The sequence below is a fragment of the Sinocyclocheilus grahami genome, unplaced genomic scaffold, assembly GCF_001515645.1.
Source record: "Sinocyclocheilus grahami isolate Dianchi unplaced genomic scaffold, SAMN03320097.WGS_v1.1 scaffold28.1, whole genome shotgun sequence".
NCBI classification, from domain to species: Eukaryota; Metazoa; Chordata; class Actinopteri; order Cypriniformes; family Cyprinidae; genus Sinocyclocheilus; species Sinocyclocheilus grahami.
This window is the reverse complement of record NW_015505207.1, coordinates 1126816-1147489: the sequence shown is the minus strand read 5'-3', so window position 1 is coordinate 1147489 and position 20674 is coordinate 1126816. Positions and strand designations below refer to the sequence as shown.

General features: G+C 36.5%; 1 protein-coding gene across 1 annotated transcript; it reads right to left on the bottom strand.

Moving 5' to 3' along the window:
- Window positions 1-1624: 1624 nt before the first annotated feature.
- LOC107569953 (TBC1 domain family member 4-like) lies at window positions 1625-19187 on the bottom strand. Its single transcript, XM_016256135.1, has 18 exons — window positions 19182-19187; window positions 18664-18768; window positions 18202-18334; window positions 18021-18112; window positions 17812-17922; window positions 17225-17347; window positions 16620-16670; window positions 14291-14496; window positions 11119-11271; window positions 8533-8684; window positions 7586-7753; window positions 6394-6396; window positions 5246-5407; window positions 4422-4580; window positions 4063-4307; window positions 2912-3071; window positions 2563-2732; window positions 1625-1813 (listed from the first exon to the last, which is right to left on the bottom strand). Exons 1-18 carry the CDS (start codon window positions 19185-19187, stop codon window positions 1625-1627), a joined length of 2388 nt encoding a protein of 795 aa, XP_016111621.1.
- Between the last annotated feature and the right edge of the window lie 1487 nt (window positions 19188-20674).

The following is a 20674-nucleotide window of genomic DNA, read 5'->3' as shown; positions in this document are numbered from 1 at the left end:
CCTTCACATTGTTAAACTTTCGGTGTATTGCTAGAATGAACCTCCTCTGAACAGGTGATGTACAGTATTTGCGGCCCTTGATTAAACGTGCGCATATGTTTTGACTCTTTCAAAGATATGCAAGTCTTTTCAATTTGCGATGTCAAAGAAAATTATTCCAAAAAACAGTCAATATCTAAAAGAAAGCTGATCAGTTCAAATATTCACGGCACTGGAAACCCCCACCAGGCCAGCACTAACACTTCTTAATGTCACTTTTTGCCATATTATGTTCAACACTCGAATATAGAATAGCAGAAAGAAGCTCTTGCTTACACACACACACTAACACTATGGCTGATATTTTTATATAGTTACATTCATTGTATGAATATTAAAAAAAATTATTTGGTCACACTGTAGACCAAAATCTTGATATTCAAAAAATGTCCACAGTTATGTGCCAACTGAGTAACATGAGTGTTTAAAGTGTAAAAGTGTATACACAGTGTGTATATATATATATATATATATATAATAATTTATGCATTTAGCAGACGCTTTTATCCAAAGCGACTTACAGTGCATTCAGGCTATACATTTTTTACCAGTATGTGAAATATAAAACTATATACAGTATATATACTTTAATGTGTGCTGATAAATTTCTGGGAATAGAACAATGAAAAATTCAGGAAAAAATAACAAATATATAAATAAATAAGGCATTTCCAAAAATGGGAACTTGTGCGGTAAAGTGAGTCAGATCCAATGGCTCAACTAATACTATTAGTAATTGTTAGTTTTGCTTATTTTAAGCAACAGGTTGTTTTTAGGAACAACTTGGAGATAAGCAAGTTGTGACGTCACATGTTTACACTAATGGAGTTTCAAGGATAATTCGGTCACACTGTAGACCAAAATCTTGATATTCAAAAAATGTCCACAGTTATGTGCCAACTGAGTAACATGAGTGTTTAAAGTGTAAAAGTGTATACACAGTGTGTATATATATATATATATATATATAATAATTTATGCATTTAGCAGACGCTTTTATCCAAAGCGACTTACAGTGCATTCAGGCTATACATTTTTTACCAGTATGTGAAATATAAAACTATATACAGTATATATACTTTAATGTGTGCTGATAAATTTCTGGGAATAGAACAATGAAAAATTCAGGAAAAAATAACAAATATATAAATAAATAAGGCATTTCCAAAAATGGGAACTTGTGTGGTAAAGTGAGTCAGATCCAATGGCTCAACTAATACTATTAGTAATTGTTAGTTTTGCTTATTTTAAGCAACAGGTTGTTTTTAGGAACAACTTGGAGATAAGCAAGTTGTGACGTCACATGTTTACACTAATGGAGTTTCAAGGATAATTAATTCTCCCACATTCATTAAAACTTATGGATGATAAATCAACAAGCGATTATCAGTTGAATGTCCATTATTTTTACACCAAAATTCTATTTTAATATTCTTTGGTAGTAAACAGAGTTGCATCTGTAAAGATCTTAGGTTTCAAGCTGTTTGTCTTTTGTTCTGTGCAGCCAAACACTGGCAATAAAGGAACAAAACACTTGCCTGCTTTTCAAACCACTACTTGTTGTTGTACTTATGCTGTGATATTGTTATACATCTACCTGCAGTTTCTCTAGTAAGTCCATGTTCTGTTTCTTGAGCTGGGCATTAGCTTTCTCCAGTTTATCTAGTCTATCGGAGTCCTCTGATGGTGGAGGAGCGTCAGACAGCTCATCCTGCAGGACGTGGTATTCCACTTCATACGCATGCAGCTGCTTGGAGATGTCCATCTCGATTGCCTGCAAACCACATTTCATACTGATAGTTATTTTCAGAGAATATGGCACAGGTTCATTAAAGTTAAACGCTATCTGAGACTCACACACATACCTTTACATAAAGTATATCCAAATATAAACAAAAACTGTCAAATAAAAATTCTAGTCAATGAATTTTCTTTTCAAGAAAACAGTCTGTTGATTTTTGAAAAGCAAGTTGCACCACCAAGTGGTTAAATAGAGTGCATTCTAGTGTAGTGCATGCTACATATAAAAAACACTGTGTGGAAATTTTGAAATGTTTATATGTAAATGTAAATAAGTTTAAGCTGAAGTACTAAAAATGAACTAAGAACAAATATTAAAACATACATTACTAAAATATTACTTTATTAAAATTACTGAAACTAACTAACAAACTAAAATTGCTAAAAAAAACTGAAAATATAAAAATAAAGGCTAAAATATTAAATACTGTAATATTATATAAATTATGCTAAAATAACACTGTGGCTGATATTATTTATATACTTACATTCATTGTATGAATATTAAAAAAATAACATTTTGTCACACTGTAGACCATATTAAATACATCACATTTCATATGAAAATCTTAATATTCAAAAAATGTCCACAGTTATGTGCAAACTGCCAGAGTAACATGAGTGTTTAAAGTGTAAAAAGTGTCTCTTTTTTTTGGGATGAAATAGATAATTTAATACAAAACCCCCAGACATGTAGCAGGAATTTTTCAATTTTAAATGTACCTTAGTGATCGTCTCTTCCATTTGGCTATGAGTGAGGGTGGGGATGGTGGATTTAAGGTAGTCCACAATACTTTCAAAGCCGTCACACTCCAGTATCTCTCCCCCGTGGCTGCTCAGCAAACACAGGGCCACCTTAAAAATCACCTCCGTGCCTTGAACAAACAGGAGGTCTGCCACACAGCACACATACATGCACAAGAGTCAAAGGCTATGCATTGGCTACAATACTTGACTTATGTGTGAAATACATACATTTTAACACACAAGATCATTTCACCACTATCCTAAGGTTCACCCGAACCCCATCACATACATTCATCTAGTTAGTTAGGTAGAAAGTGAACTTTACCAAATATACGGGCAACAAAGCCGAGTGGGAACTGAGAGGCGAAGAGAGTGAGAAACCAGGGTGCGGCGTACAGGCTGGGACAGATCTCGTGCTCCTCCAGGTGAGTGTACAGGTTACGGTGATAGTCGTGCAACAGTCGTGACAGCTGGTACATCTGGATCTACAGAGAGAGAGAAAGAAGAAAAAGTCCTCACACTTAGAGGAGTGAACTTTAAACAGGCTCAAATGCGACTGGCTGAGACGGGCTCTCTCCCACGGGATTAAACATTGGCACATCTGATGATGAATAACCACTAACAGCTGAGGAGGAAACAGTGTACAAGAGGTGGAGACGGCTGTTTGCATACCGCTTGAGCAAATGTGTGTTTAAATCTAGTGTATTAAAAATACTCCCTGTTCTGGTCCCTGTAACAAAATTAGGATGTTAAATTTACAGTCACAGAAAGTACATTTCTTACATTTTGATTTATGTTTCGCCAGCCAATAAAGCAGTCACTTTGAATGTTAGACTGACACCTAGTGGTGTGGATGTAGCATTAAGCAAAAACATTTCAGTTAGCAACAATACCCTACCTTTAACAATACCCTATTCATCACCATATTTATTATTAATTTAGCCTACTTATTAAAGTGTCCAATAAAAGAGGCGCAACCAAGAAAGTGAGTAGTATTGAGCTGGTCATGTGATCTAAACATGGCGATCCAAGCTTTTATAAACACTATGAGGACTAAAACACCACTAAATATGTAAACATTTATGTTTCGCTTATTGCTCATTTATATTAAAAATTAAAGTGTCCGACAAAAGAGGTGTGAGAAAAATTGAGTAGTATTTAACTGGCCAAACATGTCAATCAAAGCTTTTTAAGCCCCTATGTTTACTAAAATGTACATAATATTAAACAAACGTGTTAAAAGTACTATTCTTTTCATTTATTCAATCTCTTTAATAATATAGTTTTTAATACAACAGAAAGGTAATTCACATAACATTCAGTTCAACAAACTAACATACTCGCTCATTCCGTTAATTGTCACAAAACCAGTCCTGCTACATTTAACAACAGGCATAATCAGATAAGCAAACATACCAGTTCTGAAAGAAAAAACATGAACTAGTGAAAACTGATACTCTTACACACACAGCGCACCTGCAGAGAGATCATGTCGGGACGGTACTGTCGGCGAATGCCCAGGTCATACATGAGAAACTTGAGAGTGTCGAAAGCCTGTTCCTCGCTCATGTGCAGAAGCAGCAAACCGGCCACAAAACTAATCCCCTGGCAGTAGCCCACCTCCGTGTCCAGCAGGGAGTAGGCCTTCAGGAGATTGTACAGAGATAGCTGTCCAGCTCCCAGCTGAGTGCTGAAATACTGGTGTGTTGGGAATGTCCGGCCTGGAAAGAATGGGAACATCACTTCAGTAATGTGCTGGGTCAAAAATATAACAGTATTCTGATGTGCATGTGAATTAGCTGCACAAACTATAAGTACTTTGGTTAGATACAGACCGAGGTCCACCAGGATGGCGTGTTGCTGTGCTGTGAGCTGTTTGAGGAGATCCTGATAAGGGGTTTCAGGGGGCTGCTGCCGCTGCGGCAGACGGTGACGCAAACGATACTGTTGAGAGAGCAGGAGCCACACTTCACCTCGCCGACTTTTGGGGACACCTACAGAGAACGCACATACAATCAAAGAGTGAGGAACTCTATGGGTTGTTAAAAATAGCAAAACAACTTCACATGTAAATGTAAGCATCTACAACTATATATGCACTACAAGTCAAAAGTGAATATGTTTATTAGCAATGACACATTCACTTGATCAAACAGATTTTTATGAAATATTCGAATTTACGATTTTTTTGAAAGAGGTTTACATTATTACTGTACAAATGAAATTACTATTTCAAATATAACCAAAAAAAATCGATTTTAAATAATCTTTTGAACTGTATATTCATCAGCTATCCTGGGGGGAAAAGTGCAACTATTTTCAACACTAATAATACGAAATGTATTTTGAGCACCAAATCAGCATAGAAAAAATAATTTCTGAAAGACTGTGTGACACTGAAGACTGAACTAATGCCTGTTAAATTCAGCTACCGTCACAGGAATAAATTATTAAAACATATTGATAGTAAACTACTGTAGTAATATTTCCCATTATTATTGTTTGATTTGGTGAGTATAAGAGACTTCTTTGAAAAAACTAAAACATAATCTTACTGACCCCAAATTTTTGAATGTTAGTGTACATTATAGTAAGAAACAAAAATTGTATCTCTATGATGGTCTTATTGATGGAAGTAAACAGATTAAACAGTTCATACCTTGGCATACAGCACTGTGGATCTCTTCTTTGTCCCACTGTACTTTAGTGCGGCAGGGACTACTCAACTTCCTGTCCCAAAGGGCCGGCACCTCTTTTGAGCACTGACACACTTCCTGGTAGTCCAGCTTCATTTTACGAATGTGCAATTCATCACGGCTGGCTGCAGGGGAAAAAAGTGAGGTTTAAAATGTATTTATTCAGACTAATAGAACAACTGATATTTAATGCATTGTTATTATGTCCTATCTCTTTGGATCTAATTCTAGGTGTCAAAATGAAAATGCATCATGTCCATCACCTGCTCTTACCATAGAGACAGAGGTAGATTCTTTGTTAGTGGTTCTGAAGTGTTGAGGTGTGACCCAAAAATGTGGACAGACGAGGAAAACCATGCTAAATGCAATTTAAATTGCATTCAAAATTTAAATTCCTATTTTATATCAACATGATTCAGAATAAAATGCCATTCATCAGATTGTTTTAAGAACTTAATAAAAAAATATGTTCTTAACATATGTATAATTCATATAAAATGAGACATTCATCACATTATTCAAAGAACATTTTCTTTATTTGCAGTTTTCGTATTGTGTCAGTTTACCGCTTAATGTTCGGTGTAAAATCTGGGTCCACAAGCAAAATCAGAACCACTAACCATTCATCACTGTCATGCATATAATCATTTGATCAGTTTCAGTTTGTAAAAACAAATAAAAAGTGGGTTTGTAGCAATGCATGTACAATAGAAGCTACACAGGCAAACATGCATCACTGCGAATAAACTGTAGCATGCTGCTCATATTTTGGATTATATGCACCACAAGTTTCCATAGCAACTTTAGACAAGGCTCAGAATGGCATGGCCTTTTAAAGTTACCTTAACAAATCATCACAACATATTTGTACTATCAAGGTAAAAACATACATGAACATCTTTGCAGATGAACAAGAAGACGCTCTTTAACTCCACAATTATTGCACTTGGCAGGAGGAAATTATATCCTATCTGCACTTGAGAACATGTAGCTATCTGCCTCATGCTGGTTTGTACTACATTGCAGCCAAACAATGATATCATGCCAACAACTGCTTCAAGTGCAGCCTGCTCAGGCGAGACATCAATGTCTTGGCCGTATAAATTCTTACCTTCTACTCAAACATGTTTATTCAGTTCGGCCCATCCAACAGCACACAAAAAAAGACAGAAAACACCAAAAACAAAAAAAGGTAGAGGAAGTGACTTGACTCATATGTGTGATGCAGTTTGGCCAACAGAGGGCAATATTTCACAAAGCTTTGCTATTCCAAAACAAAGTTGAACTAATAGACAATATTAACCTTTCATAATGAGTTAAAGAGACTCAAACACTAATTAAAAAAAAAAAACTATTTCTTAAAGACTAAGGCTGAATATGTAGCCTAGAGGTCACAGAACTGCAAGTGCACTCTTAAAGAATGTGAACGTCATCCAGACATTCCCATCTATAATTAACTTTGCCCCAGAATGTCAAATAGAGGCAGTGGCACTTGCCCCTCTAAAAATAAGGCCAGGGAAAAAAACAACAGTCTAACCGGAGTGATGGGAGGAAACACTCCCTTTTCTGTGACTCCATAATGTCCCATAAATGCTGAACTACTGCTGTAGGTTTTTATGCAACTGAAACTTTTATATAGTGAATTAGATTGCTCTCAAGACTTTTTATAAACTGTTTATAGATTAAGATTATTTTAACATTTTATCCATTCCCTGGGAATCAAACCCATTAAACTTGGCATTGCTAGTGCCATGTTTGAGCTACAGTAACTATTTAAAGGGTTAGTTCACCTAAAAAAAAAATTAATTTACCCACCCTCATGTCGTTACAAACATTACTAACTTCCTTTTGTACAACACAATAAGAGATGTTTTAAAATAATCTCCAGTGTTGATTTACTATTATTTACAAACTCAAAATTACCATGTCAAGGCGCGTTTTGGCAGGTTTGATGTCCAAGACACCAAATGTCATTGGATTTCATGCGTTCTGTAACCAAAACCAACATGGTAAGATTATCATTGAGTAACGAGTTATATTTTGATCTGTTTCTCTGTAGGTTTCAAACCTACTGTATGCCTTCAGAAAAATGTGAAAATAGTCATCCCCTGATGACTGCACCATTCAATTGATATTTATTTTTTTATATATATTATAGTTATTATTTATATATCACCATTCATGTTTATTTATATAATATAAAATCTAGATCAGCAATACATGTCTTTTCATGCTTAATGGAAACTCATAGGGGTTTAGAATGTATAAATGTTAAATTATAAGAGAGGGGTAGAAACACTAACCCTCCAGGCGCTGGTTCTCTTTCTCCATGCGGATGAGCAAAATCTGTTGGTGGATGGCTTTCTTCCACAGGGCCCTGTAGTCAGCTGGACTGCCCTGCTCTGGGGACAGGGGGCTGACCTGAGGAGCCCGAGGAGAAAGTGGCAGCAGCTCCCGGCCATCCATGTGGTCTGAAAAACAGCAGATGCTGACCAAAAAGTCTAAGGCTTATGCTCAAATGGCATGGAATAAAAAAAAATTGAGTGATTTCCCTGACAAAAAAATTTATATTCTAACTTATACCGTGCATATATTTGTTTATATTTTATATATATATATATATATATATATATATATATATATATATATATATATAATAGGGCTGTCAAATCAATTATTCGCATCCAAAATAAAAGTTTATTTACAAAATATATGTGTGTGTACTGTGTATATTTATATGTATATACACATATACATGTATATATTTATGAAGTATATATAATATATTGTATATTTATATGTATATACACACACATACATGTATATATTTAAGAAGTATATATATATTTATATAATAAATCATATATAAATATGAATATATATATATACACATGTATATATATATACACACACATATAAATATTTCTTAAATGTATGTGTGTGTGTATTTATATATACATATAAAACATAAATATATACATAGAAACATAAAGAGTACACACACATATATTATGTAAACAAACTTTTATTTTGCATGCGATTTATTGCGATGAATCGATTTGACAGCCCTAATATATACCATGGTTACTCTTTCTTTTCTTGAATCTCAGTAAAAGGGAGAATTCTCTTGGAAGTTCTAAAGCTTGCAGAACAATGATTTCTCCTGCAACGTTGACTATAAATAGACTGCTAGGAGAACAGGGTGTAATGTTGCACCTGTCTGTGTGTGCGCTAAAGCATGTACACCCACCCACGTGTTGCATAGAAGCAGAGGGTTTGTTCATGGGTGACGCCACCCTTAGGAAAATCTTCTGGCGCCAAGAAACTCTGCGTGGAGGCACCAAGGTCAAAGAATCGGTGCTACAGCCTGACAGAGACCTCTTCCTGCCCTCTCCATTACCACTGCAGAGAAACAAAACAAGATATGCTAATTCAAACAAGTAGAAAAGCAACATTTTTAGGCCGTGTACTCTCAAAACAGGTGGTCAAACCAGTTATACGCTAATAAACAACACAGATTTGTGTAACATAGAAGCAAAAGTGCATTTAGACAGTCATAAGAGATGTTAATTAGATTCATGCATAAAGTACATAAAACACAGATTACCTGTTTTAAAGAAAGAGAAAACTATTAGGAAGTGGACAGAATGAGGAATTGCTGAAGAATGCACACAGGAACTTTACACAAATCATTATTTAGATCTTTTCACTACCAATCAATACAAAACATTCAGTCAACGCATGTACAATGTATTTTGCAATGTAACTTATTCCTGTGATGACAAAGCCATCAGAAGCCTTTACTCCAGTTTTCAGTGTCACATGTTCCTTCTGAAATTACTCTAATACGCTGATTTGGTGCTCAAGAAACACTTCCTTTTTATTGGCAATGTTGAAAACCGGTGTGCTGTGTAATATTTTTGTGTGCTTATCTGTGTGTATGCAACCTCTTGTCCATTATATAAAACATTTTACAAAGAGTCCAAAAAGTTGAAATATCTATAAGTCAGAAACAAAATGTGCTTAAAGTCTATTCAAATCTGTTTTATCCTGCTAGTCTCTGCCTATTTTTATCCTGCTAGTCTCTGTCTCTTCACTTAGTTACCACAACAATACACAAGGACACTTCAGATGGAGTTAATGAACGTGTGAAACGGGATTGAATGTTATGCAATAAACGCTGGCTAAAGAAATGGACTAACCCAGATGGCCACACCGGCAGGTGTGCTGCACATTCAATTAGAAGAGAAAGCTGGTGACATTCAACAGACAGAGAGAAAGACCTTCTCTCCAATTTGTAGAAAACAGAGCAGGGCCAAGGATGTGACATTTTAAATGTTATCTCCTCCTTCCAGAGCACTCACTGGATCATTAGAGCCCGCTATGTCAAACAAATGAAGGGCGAATACACATCGAGGACCATCGAGGAACATCATTTGTCAGTGAGTCCAAGTTGGCTGTTGTTCAGATGAAGGCGCGCTCGTAGACCAAGCCACTCGCACAAAAGCCTGGTCAAACAGTATTGTCCTGTAAAGAGACCCTTGGGAGAGGGTCTATATTCCACACATGGTTTCACTGTTCATGTTCTCTATCCTAATACACTCGCCCTTGACAACCACTGCTATAAATTCAGTTCACTGGAGGAGCTTTGTTAAGGGTCAGAGAGCGTGCAAGTGGATATGTAAAGCAAAACTGACAGTTTTTAGCACAAAAAATTGGTTAACCCTCAGAAAAAATTAAATGTGTTATATGACCACATTAACTGGTTTTAGAACACAAAATCTATTTAATGGGATAGTTCATCCAAACAATGCTCTCATCATTTACTCACCCTCCTGTCGTTTCTTCTACAGAGCACAAAAGATATTTTCAAAAATGTTGGTAACCTAACAGTTTTCTGACTTCCATTGTATCTTCTTGCATGTTCCACAGATGAAAGTAAGTTATACAGGTTTGGAACAACATGAGGGTGAGTAAATGGTTTATCCCATGATTAATTTTTTTGGGTGAACTAATAACAACATCAAACTGTTGTTGAAATACCTACAAATATCTGTACTGTAAATGTGGGTATGTGTTAATGTCAGTTTTTTTATGTCAGGCATTCAAAGATTTCTGAACGAGTTGCAGTTTAGTTTTAATTAAAGATCTCTTAAAGCTCCATCATGTTGAAAACGCCATTATAAAACTGGTTTGCAGGTTTTAGCTGGTTTTAGATGTTCTCCAAGCCTGGACAGGCTGGTCTATCTCTACTCAAAACCACTCTAAAACCAGACTGACATGCAAGCCTATTATTTCAAGCCCGCTTTGCATAAATGAATATTTGAATGCCTCTATTCTGGACCATTTCTAAACTATTTACAAAAAAGAAAAGAAAAATTAGTCAGGTACGAACAGAAATGAAAACACCACAGATGAACTAAAGATCATTTCAATTTTTCAAACCAACCTGGCAACATTATTTAAAAATGAATTCTGAATTATTATGCAACATAACAGCATAAATTATTCTCAATATGAGTATAGATTAGTAGAAAGTTCTGCAGTTTGATGCAATATAGATGATAAATGCTTTTGTTTATCATTAGTTAGTAAAGACACCAACATGCAAACAATGCATCCCTTGTGTCCAGTGGACAATGACAAAGTCCAACAATTTTGACAGGAAGAGAGAGTATGTTACAGAAGTGGTTCTTCTTGACTGATGACAAAGTGACTGAAGCCTTTGGGTTAAGAAACAGACAGGCGCAGAGAAGGCGGACGCCATCAGCTCGAACCTCAGGCACCCCCGGGGGAAACGGACACTGAACGGTCTGTAACCGAAGCCCCCTCTCACCTCTTAAGACTCCCGCTGTCCGACAGGGAGGCCAGTGAGCCGAGGGAGCCCTGGTAAAAGGTTTTCAGGAAAGTGGGGGTGTGGAAGGAGGATGAGAGACTGAAGTAGGACTCGCTCTCAGAGACACTGCGCACTCTCGTGTAACCAACGGTGCTGAGGGAGCCGAAACATAAAAGGCCCACAACAAATACACATTACTTTACAGAGGTCTAAACACTGCCATGAAACCACAATCTAGAACACATGAGAGCTTCTGAGCAGAAGAAAGACTCCTTCAAGAGCATAGATTTTGCTTAGGAAAGAGAGATTTTTATAGTTACTTTTTTAAATGCTGGAAAAGTAAAAATTCTGACAAAAATATATCATATATCAGAGATATCAAAACTATAAAATATATTAGAGATGCACAATAAATCTGTACAACATTGGTTATTTAATGATTTTTATTTTAAAAAATGTAAATATATTTTTAATATTGGATATATATTGGCTAATATTGGATATTTAATTATGCATGTTCATTTCCTCCTATTTTTACATTTGGATTACTTTTGCTGCCATATACTGGTGGCTTAAAATCTATAATAAACACTAATTAATTTAATCAATAAATTCAACTATTATATACATTTTAATAAACTACAATCTTTAGCAGAACCTCAAAATTAATATTCAATTTGATTTGAATTTACATTTGTATTTTTTTATATTTTTAATTATTTAACGTTTGAAAATTTTTAAAATATCAGCCATGTATCAGTTATTGGCATTTACATTAGGCCTGGGCGATAAAACGGTATCGATATTTATCGACGGTACACCTTCTTCGATATTGATAGAAAAAATGTTCGATATAGCGCACAATATAGGCATGTACTATGAGTGACGCAGACAGCACACACAAACATGAACATATGCTGAAATGAGTGCTGTGCCTGCATGTGATGAGGAGATTGTGAATAAAGAATGAATATTAGTTGAATTTAAAATAAACATTTGCATTTGAATGTTAGGTGTGCGTCAGGGAGCGTCATCAGTGGAGCACGAGATGCGGTGATAATGTAAGTGAAGTTGTTGCATTTTAATGTTTTGTTAAGTCTAGCCCCCGAGACACACCGCTGCTGCGTTATTCACTTCCTTGCGTTGACAATTTAAATGTGCTGCATTATTTTGCTCATTGCGCCCTCCTATGGCCTCTGGAGACAATTAGACCTATACAATAAAGACCTATTTAATCTGCATATAAAACATTAGAAATTAGATATTGGTTTAAATTTTTATTGTGTTTGATTGTTAAAACAAAAAAATATGTGTTTGTCTCAATACATTTTGTTAAAGGGGTCATATGATGCGATTTCAATCTTTCCTTTCTCTTTGGAGTGTTACAAGCTCTTGGTGCATTAAGAAAATCTGTAAAGTTGCAAAGACTAAAGTCTCAAATCCAAAGAGATATTCTTTATAAAAGTTATGAGTCAGCCACGCCTACCTAAAACAGCTCGTTCTAACACGCCCCCACATATCTACATCACTATGTGGGGAGATTTGCATAACGCCGCCCAAATGTTCACGCAAAGAAAGAAGGCGTAACTTTTATTCTCGCTGTTGTATTGTTGCCGCCGCCATGTCGTTAAGGCGCTGTGAGTTTTGTTGTGAAAGCAAAACTACTTTGTTTGGCCTTCCAAAAGAGGACGATATCTGCTTCGTCATGCCTGGAGCTGATCCGTGCTGGTTGCTGAGGAAATACAACAACTTTGCGCTGTGGATCGCCGGATCGGCTTTCACCGTGGACGAAGCGGAGTCCAGCCCGGGATCGTCACATGTGGTTGCCGCGAGTTTTGAGCAGTGTAGAGTAGCGCTTGTTGTTTGTCATTTCTCCGATCATAAATGCAGACATGGTTTTATGTTTACGCGGCATGGCGCGGCGCGATGCAACACAACGCGTAAAAAGACAGTATAAGGCATTATAATCCATAATTATGTCCCAACTGGATGCAACGAATGCCTCGTTTATAATGGGTTTTCATGTTTTTGAATCATCGCTCCGGACTGACAGGGCATCATCACAGTATGGTGAGGGGCGTAACATTTCCGTCACATGCTTGAGGTATTCGGCCAATCACAACGCACTGGATAGCTGGCCAATCACAGCACACCTTGCTTTTCAGACCGATGAGCTTTGTAAAAATCTATGCGTTTTAGAAAGGTGGGGCATAGAGGAGAAACAATAATGTACAGTATGTGGAAAATAATGTGTTTTTTTAACCTTAAACCGCATAAACACATTTCATTACACCAAATACACAAAATAATATCATATGACCCCTTTAATTATAAATACAGTGTTTAAATTTAAAAAAAAATTCTATTGCTTTTTGTTTTAAAAAAGGTTATAAAAATGTCAATAATTATCGATACCGAACGATATGAAACATTATATCGTTGATACATTTTTTTGCTATATCGTCCAGCCCTAATTTACATACAAATAATTATCAGCTTATCGGTATCAACCAGCAGTGAAAAATTTAAGGGGGTCTGAATACTTTCCGTACCCACGGTATGTGCATTTCTAAAATCTGTATTTGAAGTGATTTAAAAAAAAAAAAACATGACAAATAGTTGTAATAAAAAGTAATAGAGTGCACAAAACACAAACTATAAGACAAAACAAAAAATTCTTAATAATATTTCGACACAATCTCCTCATTTGGGTGAATTTCTCAGAAAATGCTGATACTGGTTAAATTAAGTGCCATATAATTAATTCAACTAATTTTTAGAACAATTGGCAGGCTCTATCATCCCATCAATAAAATGCTGATTCATAAAAATAACAAATATAGATCACAAAATATCAAACAATAAAAATCACAAACATCCTATCCTTCAGTTTTAGTAATTTTCTAAATGATCTGAATTAGTGCTAAGTCCAGCAATACACACAGCATGCCACATGCTCTCTCCATGTAAGCATTCATGATAAAATCATTCATTTATCAGTTTATATGTGTTGTATTAAACCATATTTATGATTTTGCAAATAAAATCAACAAGCTGATTTCAGCATGCCAGCACATCGCTGCAACGTTCTGAATATCACATGACTGCTGAAAAACAGATGGAAAGATATATGACTTTATCACATGAGAGCAAACAGGAAGTGATGCATTACCTGTTCTGCAGCAGCTCTGGGGCCAAAGACTGCTGTCGGCGCAGCGGAGCTTTACAGGCCTGGGAGGAAACCTCAGTGAAGGAGATTTTCTTCTTGATGGGCGGGTGGCTGAAGGTGTGCGCCCGGCGACGGAACTGCGGGGCATCTGGGTCCTCCTCAGTGTAACTGGGTGGAGTCCCAGGTGGGGAGTCACCAGGGGAGTCGCCCTGCTGGGTGAACAGAGAATGAACCAGGTCAGTGATGAGATGGACCCAACACCCTGATACGCAATACAGACAAGGTCTCCTCAAACCTTAAAATCCACAAAGTCAGCTTATCCAAGAGTCAAACCTCAAATTCCAACCACTCGCCAGACAGAAACAAGCAATCTTCTGAGATATGCATGTACAACCTTCAAGTTTCAGACAAAGCAAAACAAGTGACTTGCTGCCAGCTACATCTAACTACTGATTCTCGACTCACCCAGCGCTTTCGCTCTCCCCGTCCAGCCTGAGTCTCTGTTCGTTTCCCCAAGCAGAAGTTGGTGGTAGCGTGACTGCTCACACACTTTGTGATCTATTGTATGTTAATAGTCTGTGTCACAGAGCCACATCAGACACACATGAGCCGTTGGAGGTGGACCGCAGCACAATGGAGGTTTCTGGCTGCTGTTTACTGTGATGGCTATAGGAAGGGTCTCTCTTCCTCACTCTGTTTCCTGTCCCTGCGCTATGGTGGTTCCTGAACCCATGCTCTCCTGTGAGTCAGTACACAGCAGGGCCAGGAAACCAGCAACGGCTGCACAATGCTCTCTCCTTCCACTCGCACAAATCACAAACCCTGTCCACTTCCTACAGCTGCCTACAGCTAAATTTGGGAAAAACAAATTATCCAAACAGCATAATAGTTCTCTTGGCAGGGTAACACAAAGGGAATGGGAACCTAAGTTTGATAAATTTGGGATCAGTTGGATAAAAGTAACTGTACAAATGAATAAGAAAAGAAAAGTTAGTTCTGACGATAAAGTAATAACCAAATTTTTTATGATTGATCACAGTTTATGGACATGGCTTGGTTTGATATTTTTTGTTATAAAATGCATCCTTTTTCAACTGGAGTTTAAACACAATGACCAATGAATTTCCATGATTTTTTCAGTTGTTTTCGATTTCTGGATAAGGATTTTTTTTTAAATAATTAAAATAGACATTACTATTGTTTGGGATTAAGTTTTAAGCAATATTTAGCCTATTAAATATTTTAGAGCAGAGCATAACTAGATAAATGGATATTCACTACATCAATTTAAAGATATTCATATATAAACTTCCCTGACATTCTAGGTTTTCCATTACCTTATAAAATATATATTATTTCTATTTTTTATTGATAATTTTTTTATTTTGATTACCTTCTCCACTCACTTTCATTAGTTTAGGTTTTTATATTATTAATACTGGTACTTTTAGTAATCATTTTATTTAATTATTATTTTATTTCATTTTACAAAAATGGTTTAAATGTACAGTTCACCCAAAAATTTAAATTGTCATCATTTACTCACCCAAAACTGTATGACTAATTTTCTGTTAAAAACAACGGAATGTATTTTGAAGAATGTTGGTAACCAAACAGTACTGCTAACCATTTACTTCCATTGTATGTAAAAACAAAAAACAAACAAAAAAAAACATTTCTCAAATATATTTTTAAGTAAGTCATTTGGACAACATGGGAGTGACTAAATTATCATTTTTCATTTTTGGTTGGACTATCCCTTTTAAATAAATTTTTTTCATCACTATTTTAGTTTCACTATATGATAATGATTCTCAGAAATGATTCACAGTACATATTGAACATGGAAGAGAGCCATGAGCAAGGAGTTGCTGGATTCTATCATGTTATTGAGAGCTGAAGTTTAAGCACGAAAGAAGGTCCTCACATTGGCAGTGCCTCTGAGGCCATGTGAGGACCCTGTGGGAAGGAAGAGCTGACTGATTTGTTTTCCATAGAGACGTGTCCAGCTTACCATCACACACACACCTCACATTTCACACCCCACAGAGACAGCGAGGTAGACAGGGTCAAAACAAGCCACCCCAAATAAGCAAGACTTCCTGACCAGGCTGACAGGCCAGATTCAATCATATTACACAAGGCGATGCAGAAAAACATGTAGTGTATCATAACCCAGCATTGGTATTAATTTCAGCATGCAGTGGTAACTGACACCACAGAGACATGCTTGCTGGCAGGGCAGAACTGAGACGTGATTCTTGGCAGGGAGAGAACAAGAGCTGGGGTTAAAATGACAGATCCTGATGTTCACGTGTTGTGTGATACTCACGTGGTCAAAACTTCCCATGCTGCCGAGACGCATTCGCATACGGTTGGCGCCCTAGAGAAAAAATATTTAATAACAAATAAAATATAGAAACAACAGCAACCTGCTTGAAAGTCAGGATTTACATTTACACACACTTTAAAGAAATAAAACAAAAATTCGGTCATCATTTAATCAACATGTCATTCATAAATCACAAACCTGTATGATTTCTGTCTTTCATGGAACGCAAAAGAAGAAAAAAATGTATGCTGCTCTTTTCCATGTAACAAAATCAAACAGTTGCCATCGAAAAAAAATAATCAGTTTGAGCTCCATTGTAGAAATTCATACAGGTTTGGAACAACATGATTGTGAGCAAATGATGGCAGAATTGAATTTTTAGGTAAACTGTTCCTTTAACGGAACACAAACAAATGTCTAATGTACAATTCAAGCTTAGCTTTATCCTTACACATAGATATTGTTTTGTGAGTAAATACAGCAGATGGTTGATTCATTATAATAATGTACACAAACAAAGGTATTATTCTGTACAAGGGTGGGGTAAATGGGTCAATACCCATTCACAGACTACTAAAACAAAGACGCACAACACACACACATACCCTTGAGAAGATGTTCTCCAGGGAGCTTGTCAGAGAACTCCGGGTTTTGTTCTTGAACACGTCCAGTTTAATGCGGCCCGCAATGGAGTTATCAGAGGTCACGGTGCTGCCAGAAGCATTCTGCTGTCACACAAAGGTATAAAGAGAGTGAGTAAGTGAGAATGAATGTGCCATACATCTAGAGTTTTCTGAGAAATCCATGAAAATCGTGTTCTGCACTTGGTGACATTTCACTCAATAGATTTTAAAATGATGGAAGAAAGACCACCAGGCATCAGGGACAAATCATTACTCGTCTAAACACTTTGCCACAGCAAACACAAGTGAGCTCAAAGCACAGTCTGAGTGCATTGGAAGCCTTGCTAATTGTGTCTTTTTGTCCCAGAAAACCCTTGTTTCCACTGTAGAATTTAAAGGGTGGACAGGTCATTATTTCATTGTTTCCATAGCACCTTATAAAATAATCTTTATATATAGACAATTATGTATATAACAAATATATATATATACAAATATTCCTGTATATATTTTTATATTTATTATTTTCATACATACATATATTTATGTTGTTTGTGCAGTTATGCTACCTGTGGGGCCTCTCCAATATGAACATGAGACTTCTGCTTGGTCTCGCACAGCTGTCGGAGGTGAAGAATCACAAGCTCGTTTTCTTCATGATCAGATGCTGGCTTCATTTTCTAATGCATGAGAAAATACAAACTAAATATGCAATAAGGAATTGAAATTCAAAGATATTTAGTTACTTTGTCTGCAAAATTTCTCCTTGTGTGCCTACCTGCACCCGCTCGAATATATTGACCTGCTCGTTGTCGCTCAGTTGGGACAGGTACTTCTGAATGGCTAGTTTCGCCCTGGGAGGATACAAACCTGGGACATTGAGAGAGAAACACACTGGTATATTGTACTAAATGTGGAACAAAGACATTGAGTGAGTTGATGGAAGCTGGTGGCTGTACCTTCTATTCTCTCACAGAGTTTGTGCAAGTCATGCATTGGACAAGCTTCGCACAGTTTGATTTGGTTCTTGGAGCTCTGAAGAGCTGCTGCTGTGGTAAAGGCTTGTTTCAAGGTGAGCATTACTTCATCCACCTGTGAAAAGCATTTGCAGAAAGAAAAGTGGTCAAATACACAAAACAAGTGAAAAATGTATACAGTAATAGACTTGCACTGAAAATTATTATTTAATAATAAAATATTTTAATTTGTGAAGTTGTCTCAATTAAAATGGGACACTGTGTGCAAAAACATAGGTCTGATTCTATTCATCCTCTGGGTGGCATTTAGCTGGTAGAGAAATCAGCATACTAAAGGCAATATCCACAAAATAGGCAAGGGAGAGTCATTGTTTCCATTGTAGCTTAGGATAAATAATTGATCGGTGTGGGGACAACAGGTGCTGCAAGCAGGTCAGGACTCACCAGAGACTCACTAGCGCACTGGAACACGTAGCACACATACAGGGCTGGGCCAGACTCCACCACATCCCGACAAATAAATCCAAAGTGATCTGTCTGTTTAACACCCTGCAGGCACAAAAAACAACATCCGTAAAAGATAAATAACTATATGGAGCTGCAAGTCACAATGCAACACAACAACACAGAGCAGCAAAATTATTCACTTTATAAAACAAATGATTCTGCCTCTGAAATCTGATTGGATGAAACATGTTCGAAACTGACTGTGCATCAGTTGAATTTTATATTATTATTAATGGTAATACACAGAATTTTTATTTACTCAACACTGGTGTTATACAACAATGGACCCAATAAGCATTTAAATATGTGTTTTACAGTGATTTTAGCAAGCAAAAATGCCTACAAACTAGGGCTGGGCGATTTGACCTAAAATCAAAACCTCGATTAATTGAACACTTTACCGCAATTGCGATTATTTAACGATTATATTTTTTTATTATTGTTTTTTTTTTTGCCTTCATAGTTCTTTAAAGGGTTGTAGTGTAAAAATACTCCACTATTAAATGTGGGATTTTTTTTTCTAATGAAAGAGTGCATTTCTTATCTTTGTGATTTTAAAATGATTGAAGGAAACAAAATATTTATGGTTATTTGTTGAATATTTCGAACAACTGAAATCAAAGCTTGCTTGAAATGACGACATCTTATGAAAAAAGTCGCATTTCAGCTTTATTGTAAAAAGCAAGTTTCCTAAAAAAAAAAAATAATAGAAAATAACTTTCATTTTTTGCAAACAATATAAATTAATATTGTCATGTCAAAAGTAGAAAATAACCAGCATCTCTTGCAAACAAAATACATTTTAAATATTGTCATGTGAAATGTAGAAAATAATAACTTGCATCTCCTGTAAACAAATGTTTTAAATAAAGTATGTTGCTTCTCGCAGCACTTGCCCCGCCTCCGGGTCATAGTTCTTTAAAGGGTTGTAGTGTAAAAATACTCCACTATTAAATGTGGGATTTTTTTTTCTAATGAAAGAGTGCATTTCTTATCTTTGTGATTTTAAAATGATTGAAGGAAACAAAATATTTATGGTTATTTGTTGAATATTTCGAACAACTGAAATCAAAGCTTGCTTGAAATGATGACATCTTATGAAAAAAAGCAATTTATTGTAAAAAGCAAGTTTCCTAAAAAAAATAATTTCATTTTTTGCAAACAATATAAATTAATATTGCCATGTCAAAAGTAGAAAATAACCAGCATCTCTTGCAAACAAAATACATTTTAAATATTGTCATGTGAAATGTAGAAAATAATAACTTGCATCTCCTGTAAACAAATGTTTTAAATAAAGTATGTTGCTTCTCGCAGCACTTGCCCCGCCTCCGGGGTCTTCTGATTGGTCCACTGTTTTGGAATTGACATTGATGAGCAGCACTGTTAACGCGCCGGCGCCACTCACGTGCGAGACACAAAACACGTGAGTGCAACGGTCATACTCGTCCGTATACTGATCCGTGCTGGTCGCTGAGGAAATACATCAACTTCGCGCTGTGGATCGCCGGATCGGCTTTCACCGTGGATGAAGCGGAGTCCAGCCCGGGGTCGTCACATGTGGTTGCCGCAAGCCCGCCAGACGCTCCTTCGTCAAATCCGCCGGCCTCCGCTCACTCTAGTCCGCCGGCCGTTCCTCACTCTAGGCCTCCGCTCACTCTAGCCCACCGTGTGTGACGCTGTGTGTTTCATTGTGAAAGCAAAACTACTTTGTTTGGACTTCCAAAAGAGGACACGACTATAAATCAGATGTGTGCAGCACATTTTATGGAGGACTATTTCCTGATCCTGGAAGAGTAGACTAAAATGCCGGCTGTTCTGACTCACAGACTGTAAGTACGTTTTTTATATTTAAAGAATTTGCCACTGACGATTCAAACGCGAGTTTTGAGCAGTGTAGAGTAGTGCTTGTTGTTTGTTATTTCTCCGATCACAAATGCAGACATGG